General features: G+C 37.8%; 1 protein-coding gene across 1 annotated transcript; it reads left to right on the top strand.

The window, feature by feature from the left end:
- The first annotated feature begins 608 nt into the window (after window positions 1–608).
- ntmt2 (N-terminal Xaa-Pro-Lys N-methyltransferase) lies at window positions 609–8,900 on the top strand. Its single transcript, XM_048207121.1, has 4 exons — window positions 609–1,136; window positions 6,163–6,335; window positions 6,778–7,030; window positions 8,601–8,900. Exons 1-4 carry the CDS (start codon window positions 965–967, stop codon window positions 8,855–8,857), a joined length of 855 nt encoding a protein of 284 aa, XP_048063078.1. The 5' UTR covers window positions 609–964; the 3' UTR covers window positions 8,858–8,900.
- The last annotated feature ends 9,601 nt before the right edge of the window (window positions 8,901–18,501 follow it).

Genomic DNA, 18,501 nt, shown 5'->3' on the forward strand with positions numbered 1-18,501 from the left:
TAAAGTACATCCATGACAGACATTTAAGTGTTTATTTTATTATACTTTATATATTTGTATCTGTAAATGTCAATTACAACACAAATCTTAAAAAGCCGTCAAAATATGACAATGTTGGGTCGGGTTTAGTGGAAAAACTTGGTAGGATCAACATTATTTATAAACAGTGTTCTCTAATTGCATAGAGTATGCATTTCCAATTTAAGCACTGGTTCACTTTTGGTTCGCTGAATATCGAGGTGATGATCATTTGGCAATTTATCCAAATTTCAAACTGCAATCATATGAGTAACCTAACACATGGCTCAAGAGCTGACATGACTAAAAATGAGACGCCTGATATCTTATACATCTTATTTCTCTCATAGGATTTGCATGTATAACTCTAAAAAAACAATGCATTTTATCAATTGTACGTTGCTATTATAACATATGGTTACAATGCCAATGGATAGGCATATTGTAATCAGGAACAGCATGTTCAGATTAGATCTGTCTTTGATCTTTCCTCACCACCTTAAACTTGCCACCAATGCTGTGTATACAAACATGAGAAGGCAGTGCTAATAATAGCCACTACATAAGCCACTTGTCACTAGCTGTGAATGAATGTACAACCCTCTGGTTCATGTGTTGCACTAATATGTCATTCTAGATATGTCTGTGGAACTTAGGAGAAGAAGCTTCTTCTGGAACTGGAGAAGAAGGCAGGCACCACCCTTCTTCTGAGGCAATCTTACCAGTCCCTTTCTCATTCATCCACCCCAGGCCTAAAGCAGGTGATCTGACAAGATGTGGTAGTTTTAAGCACTCTGCTGAGAAAAGAACGCTTAACTGGTCAGCTATAGCGCCTCTGCCAGAGGTTTCCTACAAATATAGCAGCACCGCGGTATCTTCAGCATTTCTTCCAGCGACACCTTGAGTCACACACATACGCTTTGAGCCACTTTGCAGAAGATTCAGAATGTCTGATTCCAACATTAAGGAGTTTAGCGGGACACATCAAGCCTTTCGAGAACGCTGGGCGAAGACAGATGATGAGATGTGCAAACACAGTATGTCTTTCCACTTGCACAATACTCTGAGGAAGGAGTTCTTCGCCAGCTACCTGTACCTCTTGGAGCAGATTCCTCTGGGTAAGACATTTTTGTAAGAATTATGCCCCATTGAAGTTTCCTGATATTCACTGCAAAACTTGTGATAAGAAATGTAAAGAAAACATTTGAGGCCACACTGCACAGTTTTATTAATATTTATGTTATTGCCATGTCTCTATCAAAATTACATTTACATATTTGTAATGATAATTTGAGCAGATACTAGTGAACAATGCTTAAACCTCAATATCTAATAGCTGATATTGACTATACAGAATAGGCCTTCATATTGTTCATACAACCAATCAATGTACAGAGCCATGTGAATATTTTAAGCATAATTGCATAACCGTGTATGCATGCTGCATTCTTCACATTCCACTGAATAATAATTAGATAAAAATAAAATAGACTTGACTATGTTGGTGTGTTAGCAGCAATGACAGCTGACTTTACAGGCTTTTGAGAATGTGGTTAAGTTTTAAGGTTCGTGAAACATTTAAAAAAAAAACATAGCAAACTACATAATACTTTCCTTTAAGCAACCATGAATATTATATAATGATTCAGAGTTCATAAATGGTTTTGTTGTGTTGTTGACTTAGTCTTGTTCTGATAAATGTGAGCTTGTGTTTTCATTGGTTCACATAGTTAATCAGGCGAGTAGTGTAAACTGTGGAAGCAGTTAATCCAGTCTGTCAGTGTTACTGTGAATTATTGATGGATTCAAACACCACATCCATACTAATTTGTACTGTTACTTATGAGCTTCGTTTGCTATTAAAAATATGAAAACAGATATACGACACAGCACAGGTCACTAAATGTATGACAACACAGGTAAAGAGATCTTCAGATAAACCCACAAGTATACTTGACAGTTGATATTAAATTATATGTACAAAGGGATGTTTAAGGTTAAAACAAACAGTTCAAGTTCATAAGTTCATATTGGAAAGGTTTTTTTTATTTATTTAAAACTGTGAACTTACATATACTTATATACTTTGTATAGCATAAACAGTAATCCAACTAAATCTCCTACAGTTAATTACTAGCTAGCAATATTGCTTGCTGTTATCATGCTAAAAGGAACATTTTAAAACCATTTATCCATTTATTATGTATTGTTTTAGTGGAAAGCATAAGGTAGAAACCTAAAATAACAATATTAATGTTTGTTTTCCCTGGCCCATGCATAGTATGATGGGAACTTTAAATTCCCTGCCTAGTATTGCAGCAAAGCTGCATTAACACAAGTGGAAATTATTAAGTCTCAGGTTAGGTAAACTTCTATTTAACAAATCAAAATAGCTTGTATATAATTAAATTAAGCTTTTAAAGGGGTCATATAATGCCACTTTTACAAGATGTAAAATAAGTCTCTGATGTCCCCAGAGTATTTAAAATTTTAGCTCAAAATACCCCAGCATGTTAAATTTGTCACTTTTTGAGGGTGAGCAAAAATGCTTTTTGTGTGTCCCTTTAAATTCAAATGAGCTGCTGCTTCCAAGAAGAGGGTGGAGTTTCAAGAGCTCGTGTTAGCAGCGCAGATTACCCATAGACAGTAAAAGAAATGGACACAGCGACCCCATTGGAACTCAATTGAGAGAAGTGAAGCCCATTTTTAGCGATTTTTAGCACTTCCTTTTCTGACGCGCAGACTCAAACTAAGCTTGATGACGTCCGCAACCTGTCTGACAGATGTAAATCTTCTAGTAGCTGTGCGTGCAAACTGCCATCGTTAATCTTGCAGAGACGGCGAGCTTGAGCGGGGAGTTCTTTGGCGTGAGTGAGCAGGAGTAAGTATTCTGATTAATTATTTTGTATAGTATTTTAAAATGTAACGCCAGTACGCCATATTAAGATAATCACCCCGATTGCCTGCGAGCATCTCCTCCTGTCTCTACGGTAATTTCTCTACTGTGCGACAGAGAGTCGAGTGGTTATGACGCAATCGTTAGCCTATTTTTACAAAAACTGTTTCTACGGGGCCATAATGTAACATAGAAGGTAATGGAGCCCTTTATACATTGTCGTGTATCTTTAGAAATAAATAATGGACAAATGGAGTCTTTAAACGCCTCAGATGTAAAGTTATTCACTGTCAAAGTGACGCCAAAATGAATAGGAGTCAATGGGGATGCTAACGCAAGTGAAGTTCTGCTACAAGATGGCGGCACCCGGCCGACTTCAACTTCCGGTCGACTTCCTTGGGCACTGAGATTACCCAAAGACCCTTTAAGACAAGACATTTTTCTCAGCGGCCATCTTTGAAACGCCTCTCGGGCATGCAAGTGCAGCTCCTATCTGTTTGAATCGGGAAACATCAAATTCTCCAAAGCTGTTTGTCAAGCTTTCGAATTAAATTTCATATTTGTAATCACCAATGAAATCTGACAACAACTGTCTCATAAATTTTGTTTCTAAATGCTCGAATCATGACAAAAAACGGTATTTTTCAGGCTGGATCAAGCTCATGCGCAATCCTAAATGCGCGTCTCTTGTGTCTCATTTCGGAGACGCGCGTCTGACTGTTTCTATAGGAAACGGAGCTTCTAATGGCCGCTGCAGTGACGCGATGACTTTACCAATCGGCGATTGGCTCTTATTTAAGTTGCGTCCCAAACGGCGCACTATACACTATGCACTTATACACTATGTACTTATGCACTATGTACTCATGTAGTGCGTGATTTGAGGTTATTTTGAGTCTGATACCCCCTCCCCCTCTGCTACATAATTAAAGCTGCGACAGTTGAGTGCATGAAGTGTCCGACATTCCAGACTTGTTGGTTTTTTCCGTTAATTTAGTGCATCATCTGGGTATTTAAAGTGTACTTTTTCTTTTTGGAATTTTCAGTGTGAACGCACTACTTGCACTATTTATACTTAAAGGTGCTCTAAGTGATCCTGGGCGGAGTAACTTCCTGTTGACGTTCGAAGTGTTGTCAAACAAAACAGAGGCTAGCTAGACCCTCCCTCTTCGTCCTCCCCCCCCTCCCCTCCATGCTTCCTGAAACAGTCATGAACGCGCATTTAAAATCATTCTTGTCGGTTATTGGCTGGAGCATGTTTATTATGTTTCGTGGTCCAGGCTGCACCAGTTTGTTTTTATTGCCGTTTTCGGAGCTTGTGGCGACTACAGAGACCGCGTTTTTTTTCAGTGTGTTCAGGGGACAGGCAGCTAGCGGATAGTGAGGAGATGTTTGCTGTATGTGACAAAAAATGTTTTGGCCTAAAAACGCGTGACATCACTTAGAGCACCTTTAAAAACGTCACAGAATAGTGCATAAGTATGTGAATTGGGACACACCTTTAGACTCATTCCACCATATTGCACGTTGCACTTTCTCCCATTCAAAACAATACGAGTGACACGTCTTGTGGTATTCTATAGTCTTTGGATTACCTCAGACTCACTGAAAATGTCAGAAACTGTTCAGCCTTTTATGTTTAAACCGGAGTCAGACAATGATGGAGAGAATAAAGAAGTAGTAACAACATGTAGAATGCAATTGGATGTTTCTGAATGGTTAGTTGATTAATTTATGTAGCTGATGTGGGATATCTTAAAGTCATTGATTAGCATATTCTGTCATGATAATCTATAATAAGAATATACTGCATGAAGACAGAACAGATATAGTTTAGTTTAATTAGGTTAAAACTTATGTTGTCAACTTGCTTTTATGACATGCTATTGCATCTGTGTTAAGTACTGTATTGCAATGACATGGCCTCATCCGCGGGGTGTATGTAAATTGTAGGGTTAGTGACATCAAACTTGTTGTAGTCTCTACCAGCTGTTTGTTGTAGTCCTTAAACAGAATTCTTTAAAAGAAAACATCTCCCTTTGCATTGAACTGTGAGTGTCGTAACTTTGCAGATGTTGTTTATGCTCAAACAACACTACACACTAACTAAAGTTGAAAAAGTGAAATCATAATCAACCACCCCTTTAATTTAATTAATCACTCAATCTTTTATAAATTGAGCAAGGAGCAAAAATATATTTTCTGAATACATATGAGATCAGCTTTTTGGCCAAAAAGAAAAACAATCACTCATACTTTTAATGACCTGTTAAAATGAACTCAAAGTGTTTATGAGAGCTTAAAGGAAAATGAGTATTAATGTCTGTTTTGGACTTGATAACTGAAATTAGCGGGTTGTTTTAATGTTGCCTCTTGACCAATAAGGCAAAGCAGATGAGTGAGTGTTAAGCTATACAGAGGACCAACAAAAATATACAGGACCAAAATAAAATAGTCCACAAGGAAACATTGCCCAGTGTTACTATTTTTTACTTTGGACTACTAAACTTGTGGTTCACATGACAAACCCTGGATCACAGTCCATTTGCCCTGCCAGTTCTCTCACCTATAGCAGAGCAAGATCTTCCCGCTAATCATCTGGTGATCTGATGTTTGACTCGAACTTTCCAAGCATGTGTTGACTTAATGACTGGTCTGTCCTTTAAGTGACCAGGCATTTGAGGGAGCAGATGTTCCAGCTGAACTTAATAATGTGACATTAGACTGATGCTGACAGAGTTTTGCACGTTGAGTTGTTTTAAACCATCTAAACCCCTAAATGTGCCAACAATAAAACATTCCTTTGTGATGTAGTACAACACTGTCCATATCAACAGTATCTTAATATTTGCTGTAAGAAAAGGCAACAGGGAATTTGGAATTTAAAATCTGTTACACCGTAAACTGAAAGAAAACATTATTGATGCTATTAATAACTGGTGCCTTTCAAAGAACTAATTATGAATAACTGATGTTGTGAGAACTGAATGAGAAGACACAATTGCATTGAAACTTCATCACATAATTGTACGCTTTCCCTTGAGATGCTTTGACCCCACAGCTGACATTTAAATGTCAATATTATATAAATATTGAATATTAATATTAATATATTCGATTTCTAGTAACTAAATTAATGCCTAATTTTCCTCTCCAGCTTATAAAGAATTAAAAATACTCACAATAAACTGAGAAGTGTTGTGTATTGTTTTTACTAAGTGACTGTCTATATGTTTCTTGCCTTACAGTAAAACTCTATGCAGTGACTTGTGAGTACATTAAAGGGGAGAAGCAGTTTTACTACAGGGCACAGAACTTCTACAAGGACGTCCCAGCGTCAGAGGAGGGCATGATGGGAGATTTTGTTGAGATATCAGAGATTGACCTTGAAGGCTCAAGACAGTTCCTGAAGAAGTTTGTTGTATGAAGTTTTCCTCAAAATTCATGTTTAATTTAATGTGTTCCTTGCCATTTCTTTGTAAATAATTGTGGAATGTAGTAGTAATTCCTGATTCAATCTGAGTCTATTATGGCTGTGTCCAAAAGTAAAAGTTGCCTTTTTAGTGTGCTCACACATACTCTTTTTAGATTGCAAGATCTAAAGATCAAAATGACCAAGCACAACATGTTAATGAACATGTAGTTAATTATCACATCCAAGTTGACAAATAGCATTAGCTTCATAAATAGTGTTCAGCTGTTCTGCTAATACTTTAACTATGAACCTGGACTTGAATTCTTTAGATTTACGACGCAACAACAACAAAAAAAGAATACTATTTGACTGTCTGTCAAAATCTTGTGTTATAGAACATCAAAAAGTGAAAATTTTCCATCTTTTTTATTATTTATTGTTTTATTAGGGTCCAGGAAAGGCTGGCACCAAGCGAGCACTAGACTGTGGCTGTGGAATCGGGAGAGTTTCTAAAGGAGTTCTGTTTCCTGTGTTTGAATCCATGGAAATGCTTGACATGATGGAAGATTTCATCCTCCACGCGCATGAGTGTTACCTCGGAGATGATGCAGACCGGGTGGAGTCTTACTACCTTTACAATCTGCAGGAATTCATCCCCGCTAAAAAAAGATACGACGTCATCTGGTTGCAGTGGGTTGCCTGTGAGTGGGTTGTCTTTGACCATTCATTTATGTTATATATATTGTGCAGTAATGTATTACCTGCATTTACTCTGTTAATTTTACCTGTTTTCTGCCTGGCTACATCTTATTTTAGCAAGTGCAGGCTGTCCTTTTTCATTTTCTGTAATGAGAGCAGCTGTATGCTTTTGCCGTATACAGTTTCATCTCTCTCACTGCAGCCTATGTGTATATTTGACACCGGTCACAGAGATATCTATATGAAACTGCTTAAAACCATATAAAGACTTGAGATAGTACATGAATTCCTTGTGTTGACAGATTTTTTTTTTAAACCTAACTGAAGTGATTCACAATCAACAAGTAGTATATATCAGGAACTGTAGCCTAGTGGTTAAGCATATGACTCAAGTGGCCATCCAAGAGGACAAAGTAATAAATAAATAAATTATTTATAAGCAACAGCAGTCGATTGTCAATTGACAAGTGTGGCCTATATATACTGTATATGGCCACTTTATTAGGTACACCTTGCTAGTACTGGGTTGGACCCCCCTTTGCCTTCAGAACAGCCTTAATTTGATTCAACAAGGTTTTGGAAACATTCCTCTGAGATTTTGGTCCATATTGACATGATAGCATCACTCAGTTGCTGCAGATTTGTCGGCTGCATATCCATTATGGGAACCTCCCTTTCTACCACATCCCAAAGTTGCTGTGTTGGAATAAGATCTGGTGAATGTGGTGGCCATTTGAGTATAGTGAACTCGTTGTCATGTTCAAGAAACCAGTTTGAGATGATTTGAGCTTTGTGACATGGCATGTTACCAGCAGCAGCCTAAATCATTGATACAAGGCAGGATGGATCCATGCTTTCACGGTGTTTACACCAAATTCTGACCCTACAATCTCAGTGTAACAGCAGAAATCAAGACTCATCAGACCAAGCAATGTTTTTCTTCTATTGTCTAATTTTGGAGAATCCGTGCAAATTGTAGCCTCAGTTTGCTGTTCTTAGCGGACAGGAGTGGCACAAGGTGTGGTCTTCTTCTGCTGTAACCCCTCTGCTTCAACGTGTTGTGTGTTCAGAGATGCTCTTCTGCAGACCTCGGTTGTAACAAGTGGTTATTTGAGTTATTGTTGCCTTTCTATCAGCTTGCCTGTTGCCTTTCTATCGAATCAGTCTGGCCATTCTCCTCCAACCATTTTCGCCCATGAACAGCCACTCACTGGATATTTTCTGTTTTTCAGACTATTCTCTGTAAACTCTAGAGTAGGTTGGGCGTGAAAATCCCAGTAGATCAGCAGTTTCTGAAATACTCAGACCGGCTCATCAGGCACTTAAATCACATTTCTTCCCCATTCTGATGCTCAGTTTGAACTTCAGCATATCGTCTTGACCATGTCTATACGCCTAAATGCACTGAGTTGCTGCCATGTGTTTAGTTGATTAGATAAATGCGTTAATGAGCGGATGACAATACACTGCTGTTGCTTAGTTTTGCATGAACAGTGCCTGATAAACTGGACATTTGAAATTTACACACTCTCTGTTTTTGTCATATTTCATGAGCCATTTTACATTTCTCAGGTCATCTTACTGATAAGGACCTGATGGAGTTTTTAATGCGTGCTAAGGAGAGCTTGAGGGCCAACGGTGTGATTATCATTAAGGATAACATGGCACGGCAGGGCTGCAAGCTGGACCCGATTGACAGCAGCATCATTCGCCACCTGGACATCATGAAGTCCATCATTCAGAAAGCAGGCCTCACCATACTGGACATCGAAAAGCAGGAAGGCTTTCCTGAGGCCATCGTGCCTGTATGGATGATCGCCATGCACTAAATGAAAGTGGGTTAGAAGCAGAGAATGTTTTCAGATGTTTCGGATGTGTTGTACATGCACTTATGTATAGTATTTATTATAAATGCATAGTATGTTTTATTCCATTTACCAGCTAACATGTCAGAATGTAGTAATTTCAGTTTGCGAACATGTTTTTTTTTTTCCCCAGTACCTTTAGACTGCTGTATGTTTACCCATTTAAGATCATGTAGAAGCATAAATGTGTTATTTTGGATTTGACAGAAATCTTTAGTGTAGATTTTGTAAAATATAATTTCCATTTTTGTTGAAATGGAAAAGATAGGTGTATATAATTGTATTGCCCTTTTCAAAAGATTTAGTATTTTGTACGTTTACTGTAGTAAAGTAAAACTAATTATTTTTTTTTACAAAAAATAATGCTTTTGTTTATGTCTATGTAATTTTTGTGATTTACAGTACAGAAGTGTTAATAGTTCTGAGTAATATTTTTTTTTTTAAATATATTTTTCAGGGACATTTCTTTTATTACAACAAAGCATAACAATAAAGATATAAGTAATTGAACTACATACATAAATGCTTTCAGGTGATGTAAGAAAGCATGCCCCCCTCAAAACGACAAAGCCTTCATTATTTTTACAGGTAAAATGGGCACTACTGGGCTGTTGAATGCTCGAATTTGATTGGTTAAGCAACGTTCTAAGGTGTGCAAGTATTTTCTGAGAAACGCACGGCTAAAGTAGTTCTAGGCAGGTCTTGACCGCATTACAGTTACATATCACTTCGCCAAATGATTTCAGTTATTTCAATAGGTCTTACCTACAGGCTACAACCACAAAAGAAACAAAAACCACAACGACACCGACCAAGCAAATAAATATAGTAAACAACAGAATCGATATAGTAAACAATAGAAGCGCATACTCTCGCCCGCACTCGTACTGTACGGACACACACTCGCACAGAAACCTTTTGTCAGCGCTGCTCTGACGAATTAATCAGTGAAATAGTTTAGCAAATTAAAATATAGCCTACATAACATTTCTCACCAGCGAGGTAGTTCCCGGTAGTTCTGAACCCTACGGAAGAGGATTAGGGCCAAGCAATAATAAAAAAATAAAACCATCTCGAGATTAAAGTTGTTAAATTTCAAGAAAAAAGTCGAGATAAAATGTTTAGAAAAAACTCGTTAAATTTCGAGAAAAAACTCGTTAAATTTCGAGAAAAAAGTCGAGATAAAATGTTGAGAATAAACTCATTAAATTATGAGGAAAAAGTCGTTAAATTACGAGAACAAATTCGTTAAATTACGAATTTGTTCTCATAATTTAACGACTTTTTTCTCGTAATTTAATGACTTTATTCTCATAATTTAATGACTTTATTCTCAACATTTTATCTTGACTTTTTTTCTCGAAATTTAACGACATTTTTCTCATAATTTAACAAATTTGTTCTCGTAATTCAACGACTTTTTTCTCGTAATTTAATGACTTTATTCTCAACATTTTATCTCGACTTTTTTCTCGAAATTTAACAAGTTTTTTTCTCGTAATTTAATGAGTTTATTCTCAACATTTTATTTCGACATTTTCTCGAAATTTAACGAGTTTTTTCTCGAAATTTAACAACTTTAATCTCGAGATGGTTTTATTTTTTATTATTGCTTGGCCCTAATCCTCTTCCGTACTGAGCAGTTCTTGTGGTAGATAAACTTATAGTTTCGCTATTAGAAGAGACATATCTGCCTAGAGAGATGCACACTTGACTCAGGTAGGCTAATTCACATATGCTTATCTCTCTCTCTCTCTCTCTCTCTTTCTCTCTGTGTTAATAACTGCGGTAATAACATCAACAGTATTATTCTGCTATCAAGGCTCAATCCTCCATTACTAGTTCTGAAATGTAGTTTTGGAATTAGCAACGGAGGCTTGGGATGAGATGCGTAAGAAATTAGTCCCACACATAGGAGTGTTTTAAGTACAAAAACCTGACAAATGTCTTGAAATACAACATCAGAACGGTGTCTTGAGATGTGGTATAAGCGGAATAATTGACTCCAGGCCATTGAATTCTTAGAAAATAACGCACACCCGAGGTACTTCGCGTCGTGGCCTCATTACCAACTCGGGTGTGCATTATTTTCCAAGAATTCAACGGCCCGTCGTCAATTAATCTTAGCTTGTTTACAATACAGAAAATAAGATAATGAGGATTTGTTTGATATTTCCATGCTATTAAAGTATTTTTGGTGTCTCTGAAAGTAGTAGATCTTTTCACATATTTAAAGAAAGATGGATAAATAATGTCAACAAGTTCAAAACTTCATTGTATTCCCAAAACCATGAAAAACCACACTGTTTAGGTAAATGGCTCTCAGATGGTGTCTTTGTAGAGAGGAAGAGAATTATCCCTGGTTTTGACAGACTACTCTTTTGTATCTGCCTTGGGCTCTGTCCAAATCTGTCAGAACATGTCTGCATAAAGAGCATCACCAAGTCACCTCAAATATTCAACATGTAAACCTCACAAAGATGTCTTGAGCAGTCCAGTGTAAAAATTCAAGCAGGTCCTTTTCGCCATGAATAGACGGTTTGTCAAGAAAAAAAACGCAAACACTCGCAGCACGCAATGCTTGCAGTCTGTTCTGTTTTTGAGTGATCTACGCTGGTTCTTTACCAAGCAAATTCCTTGCACTCACGGGATTTTGCAAATACATTTTTCAAAGTTCCAAACACCCTCAGGCTGCAGTCGTATTTCTTTCATAAATCTATGTAAATAGCAGCCAAATGTCTATTCGCCTATTCAGAAATGGTTAGCGTACCTGGCAGTTTCTGCTATCAAGTCTAATCTTTCTCGTTTCCCTCACAGGCAGTCTGGCAGCTAATGGTCTGTATTAACAGAAATAACATTAATAAACTTGGTCATATTAGAGCTGAATTGGGCCAAGCTCCAGGCACAGAGAGTCAAACATAACATTGACAGACAACTGGGAGTGTAGCACTGACACAGGTAATTATAGACAAATGATCTTGTGCTTAGACCTGGCAGTGGACAACGACATCAAAATTCAGGTTTATTGCATTATTATTTCTCATTTTTCAAAAAGATAAATACTTATTTGTGGTGTCAAAGTTTTTGCAAGTTGCTTCAAATCTAATTTTAATCAAATTTAGTAAGAATTTATGCTTTTCATAATTAGACTTTAACCCCAAAGTCCAATAACTACAGGTTTGATACAGAGAAAATTGGTCCTCTGGGTTTTGAAATGTGATATAACCAATTGACATATTATGGTTTGGCGTTGGGTAAAGAAAAATAATAAAAAAGTATTTAAATCTCAGAAATATTCCCTTTAAGTCATTATGAAGGATAGTGATGATTTGGGGCTGGTTCCTGCCAGGAGAGTGACAGAGTTACAACCATAAACGTTCACAGCTTGTTTTCTGGTAAGGGCTCTCAACTTTATTCTACATGTCAGCTCAAAGGCCAGAGCTCAGTTACACCTTTTATAGGTCATGCTGATATTCAATAGTTTATTCAGTGATGCACTACCCCCTATCATGTATTGCTGATAACACCAATTTGATCTCCAAACTGTTCAAACTCTGACAAATTACAGCAACATGAAGGTTTTAAAGGTTTTAAAATGTCAAAAATGTCTTCTGGTATCACAGCTTAATATGCAGAAACTATTATGAGTAAGCCATTTGTAAGTGGATTCCCTGCAAATGTGCCTCATATTCAAATTACGAAAAAAACTGAACTGGTGCTGTGTCAGTTAAGCTTTTTCCGCAAGTTGAAATGGGAAGGTGTAGGATGTAGCGTAAGCTTTTTGAACTGCGAGAGTTTTAGATTTTCTTTGTACGCTGAATACGGAAGACGGTCTGGCGGAAGCTTGATATTTTACTTCATAACTTGTTAAATATGGATATCTTTTTTTTTACACAAACACATCACTTTGCTTCAGAAGGCCTTTATTAACCCCCTGGAGCTAGGGGGAGTACGTTTATGATGGATAAATGTGGATGGAAGCACTTTCTTGAGCTTCATACTTGTTGATCCCGTTCACTGCCGTTATAAAGCTTGGATGCATCAGGATATTTATTAATATATCTCAGATTGTGTTCATCAGAAAGAAGAAAGTCATACTTAGGATGGCTTGAGGGTGAGTAAATCTTGGGGTAATTTTCATTTGAAAGTGAACTAATCCTTTAAAATCATTAGAGAAGAGATGTCATTGTAAGAGGGAGGGGAAGTTGTTTTGATTATAGATTATGAGGGCACATGGGGATGTGCATGGATGAATCATTTACATAAAAATATTATTCTATAAAAAAATATGAATTGTTAACTTTGATTTCATGGCTATAACTCTGGATGGCGCTATTTCATAATCCAGTATTCAATCCAGACAGAGAGCCATGGTAATTTCTTTTAACACAATTAGCAAATTCAATATTATTACTTTATTACTACAAATTCAATATAAGTACTTTTGTACTGTGATTCCATTGACAGTCATTGTAAATATTTTTGTAAAGATTTATACATCTAACATTACCATAGTGGGAAGAAAACAGATACGCCATTTAAAGGGAATATTTTCCATATTTGAGGGTCAGTGAAAAAAAAAAGAAATATTTTTGTTTACCAGCATGTCATGTGACCATTACCAAGAACTGTGAACATGGGAAAGTGTTGTTAAATTATTTAAATATTATTTTCAGATGGTATTTTAAGTAAATATTTTAGAGGTTCAGCTGACAAAAAGGTTAGGGAATCGCTGTTCTAGATCATCAGGTTTTGAAATGTATGTTCAGATGCTCAGCACCATACTACTTCAGAATTGTCTGGTTCCTCAATGTGGTCAGACTAGTACTATTGAGGAGAATGCAATTATGGCCACAGTCACCTTAAAACGTCGGCCGCAAACCAAGGCTGCCCCATCAATGATCATGTGACCCTGGCCTGACCCTGTCGATTGGTTGCTGAGGTCAGAAATTTGTCCTTGTGACTGGATTGGGCTTTTACAGTGCGGGGATAAAAATTGACCACACTGGCATAAACAGTAAATAGTTGCCTTTAGATTCGTTGCCTGTTTTCGTAATTAGCGCCGCCTCAGCTACCAGCCTGACTAGTAACACGTGTTAGTTCTGCCACAACTAAGCCAGAAGCTTGTTTCGTATGCCATATCCCAGTTTAAGCAAGAGGAATACATTGCTATTCTTCCAGCACAATTAGATGCCAAAGAAGGGAAGGAAATTATGTGTGCAAGCCCATTAACTAACTCAAGCTAATTATCTACAGCTAGCACCTAATTTAATGACGTTGTACAAAGTTTAACTGTAAACCCACCCAATTAGTTTCAAAGGAGTGGGTGACATAACACAATCTGTCTCTTGTAATCTCTTGGTTTTGCTCTTTGTGAAAAACTTGTACAATTACCTTGTAGGCATTTTCTTTTCCTCTCAGGCTTTGGAAGAATCATTCCTCATGCTGGTTTCAATTCGCTAACCTTTCAGATCACATCATAATGAGCCAAAATAACTCTCACATGCACACTGAGCCTGCCCGAACCGTTTTCCACCAAAGCCATTTAGGTTCATGATTCACTATTGGTTTCCACAGCAAGAGGGGGAAGATGTTTTTGTTGTTAAGAACAATCTCTTCCATTTCAGATTGGTCTGTGGTGAACTGCAGCTTGGCTCGTGAGAACAGATCACCACGAAAGAAAATAAATAAGAGGGTAAAATATAGAGAGAGCCTGAGAGAGCCATTAAATCTAACAGGACCAAAAAAGAGTGGACGAAGCGGCAGGTATTTCCTGCTTCTTGATCTTCTGAAGCTGAGCTCATTTTTCCCCACTGGGGGTTCAGGCTTGGTTTGTATAATAACTTGTGGGATAATGCCAACAGACTATTATTCATTTTTCTTTTGGAGGAGAATAGTTTGGAGGAAAAAATTACATAGCTTGAAATATGGCTGGTGATATTATCTTGATTGCAATATGTTTAGCATGGAAATATAAGTTGGATGTATCCTATACATTTAAATTCAATGTTACATTACTGGTTAAGAAATTTCTGTGATATGTATGGATACTCTTACAACTGGCATAGTAAACTGGAGAAAAATGATCAGATTCATACAGTATGTTAGTCAAACCTGTTCATGTTTGATTTTCTCAGGCATAGACACCATAGGTATTTGAGAAAAAGACTGCTATGACTGCTTTACCCAACGGTTCTGTGTATCACTACACAACACCCTTAGCAACCACTCTTAGCAAGATAAACTGTTTGTTCTCAATTGATATTGTTCATTGAAGTTTACTGTATTATGTACAAGAGTATTGTGAGAAAGAGATCGAGTGAGCGAGTTTATTACCTGCATTCAGATTTAGCATTTTTCTTCAGGTCAGTCCTATGTTCGTAATAAAAAATCTGTTTAAACGTCCGATGTATTATCTTGTCCTTTTAACAGTTAAGGGGTTTTACCATGACTTACAGCGCTAGTCAAAGCATTTGTCAGTTGCGTCTTGTTCCGTGTTCACAACAATTCAGTCTTTTCAATGTAAAAGTCTTTGCTACTGACTGACACACTCAAAGACAGTCTTTGCCGCCAACTAATGGTGTAATAATGTAACTTCTGTTGCTGTTCACTGTCAGGGACTATTTTTTCCGGCGGAAGGAAGGCTTTTAGTGACAGTTTACTTAATGAAAGTTGAATTGATACATATTTTTGGCTTTAATATTTGTATTGTGTGGTAACTTTTATAAAAGCAATAAGGTACTTGAGGCTAGTGCTGTATCGTGAATAAGTCACAGCTGAAGGGGTTGCAGGCATTCCACTTCACGTCGTGCCTAACAACGCCCTTCAGCCGTGACTTATTCACGATACAGCACAGCCTCTCGTACCTTATTGCTTACATATATAACATCCAATATATAAGAACATGATGGCTGCTGAGTGACCTGACTTAAGGGGGCTTTGAATGAGATGCCCTTTCACCACTGTGCAGCACTTGTAATGTACTGCAAGTCACTTTGAACAACAACAACAAAAATCTGTTAAACAACCACCAACATCATTGAATACATTTAATGCAATTACATTTACAGCTCACAAGATGCTGATTCATTTTCATTCATTTCACATTGTGTGCGCTCAGAGTGGTATGGCCGTAATCACATTGGTTGGCTCCAGCCAAAGAATGCTGAATTTCCTAAGCAAACAGCAGTTTCTCGGCCACAGCAAAGCCCCTGCTAATGAGAGAGCAGGCAGCTCGCTCATCAATTTCAAGTACGATTTATGAACCGAGCTGAGAAATATGACTTTAATAATGGTAACAAATGGCAGAGCTGCTGTCGGGATTGGCACATGGTAGCGAGACTGAGGAAAATAACACCCCAAGGCCAACCACTTTTGGCAAAGTCATTCTAATGAACTGTGAAAATGCTTTGCAGTGTGTCAGATATGGGCACCGCAGAAACTGGCTCTATAAACTCCTGATTGAACTACAGTTTTTGTGGCTTTGCCATCATTTAACTGTGTTAAAGGCTCTGTTGTAGTCATAATTGTGGGTGTAGAGGTTAACAGAAATATGGAGATGGCTCTGCGTGGCGCTAGTGAACCTCAGACATGGTTTCGAGCAGAGTTACTATTTTTAAAGATCCAAATGGAACCTGGAGTTTTTAAAACAGCCTGGAAATCAGTTTCTTTGCTATTCCTACACCAAATTTGGAATGTGTGAAAGGATTAGGACATGCACTGGCAGAAGAAATTGCACTGACAGCTTTCCGCATTTTCCATGGCCACTTTTTAGGACAATTTGACAGGAACAATTTTAGTTTTATTACTCGGGATGTGTTAAGCTAATCCAAATGATGTCAGGAAAATGGATGTAGTCACTTCCCGTCAATGACTTCCATGTAATCCTTATTATCTATTCTTAAACCCTTGTTCAGTGACCATATTAACTCCTATAGTTTAATAGGCACGAATTAAAAGGCAGACACCCTGCAGATTCTTAACATAAATGGTCATATTTTATGAGTCTCTCTCACCAGGAAAAAGATGTTGTTCATTGTCACATGACGTTAAAGAATACCGACAACTCCTGAATCCCCTGGCTTTAACTCAGCTCCATATCCCACGCAAACACATCTTGTTGGCAGATGTGGCAACACCACAAACACTTCAAAGTGCCTGCACTTAGACCTTCTCCATGCACTGACGCCAACTGTAAAAAGTGCCGGACATATGGGTTGGAAAATATTAAACCTTTCAAACAGCAACTGGGCAGCCTCCTCTTGTTAGGAGAAAATATTTTTATTACTCATCATTTAGTACTGTTGAGGGTAAATTGTGACAAAGACATCCATGATTCATCACTGCAAAGCAAAGCTGACAGAAGCAAACAGAGTTACATGGTATCAAGCTGTGTTAAATGGAGTTATTTGCTGAGGGATTTAGGGCAACATATATGTTGAGGGAAAGAGTGTTAGGGTAAAAGTAAAACTGGCCCGTTCACACAAAAAATGACACTTATATAGATTGCTGTAACTAGATTAGCTTCCACACCAATGGACGATAAAGTTGTTTATAGCGCTGCCTTCACATTTCATTGGAATTATCGTAAATATGAGTTTCCTATTTGAAAATTGGACAGAAACGCCTTCTCAAGTATTTACCACTGGGAAGTTCAGGGATAATTTTGATAAAAGTTTCTGAGTTGGGCGGGCCATACTTTAAACATGGTGGAGGGGAGAACAATTGCTGTTGTGACTGTTATTCTTTATTAGTTTTTTCCACAACAGCTACGTCGTCTTGTCTTGTTGTTGAAGTAGTGCATATTTACATATATGAATAACCATATGAAGCATATTGTATGATTTATACACAGTGAAAATAGCCTGTATTTGACCGAAATTCCAAAATCTTCATTAAGTTGACTATCTAGATAGCGGAGTGAATGTTTATATGATTGTCAATGAATAGGACACTAAACATCAGAAAAGGGAAGTAGGAAATTTCGAATAGCACATGAAGGCAGCATTAGTTCTTTAAAGTCTAAAAAATTAGAAAAGTAAAAAATTGTTATGAAAGTGATTCCAATGATATGGTTCCTCTGTATTCATGCCAACTACTGTAATTTAGAAGAGATGAAAACCTGTGACATTATACTCGGAGCAGTTTGTGACTCAAATTTATGCGGCTCAATGGCAACACTATCAACGCTGAAATTAATCTGCAGCAGTCAGGTGGTACAGGTGAGTGCTCTTTAATGGCCAGAACACACCAAGCCGACGCAGACGAACTAGTGGTGACGAAAGCAGACTGCGGGGTTGGCTCACGTCGGCAGCATCTGTGTCCAAAGTTGCCCTGCCACACCAAACCGACGTTAAACAGCCGACGGCCAAGCAGCACGTCAGTTCTGCGCCTGCGTGAGATGAAACGCCTTTCCGAACAGCAGGCGGCAGTAGCTGAACAGCCAGTCAGAATGTTCAGATGGCCTGACGGACCGACGAGCTCCAACGCCGATTCAACATGTCGAATCGGCCGAAAAAAAGCCGCAGAGGACCAACTTCAGCCGACGGTGCGGAACACACTGAGAAAACTTAGTTGGCCGACGAAGAAAAACTGCCCGACGGCCGACC

The sequence above is a fragment of the Megalobrama amblycephala genome, linkage group LG11 (assembly GCF_018812025.1).
Source record: "Megalobrama amblycephala isolate DHTTF-2021 linkage group LG11, ASM1881202v1, whole genome shotgun sequence".
NCBI lineage: Eukaryota > Metazoa > Chordata > Actinopteri > Cypriniformes > Xenocyprididae > Megalobrama > Megalobrama amblycephala.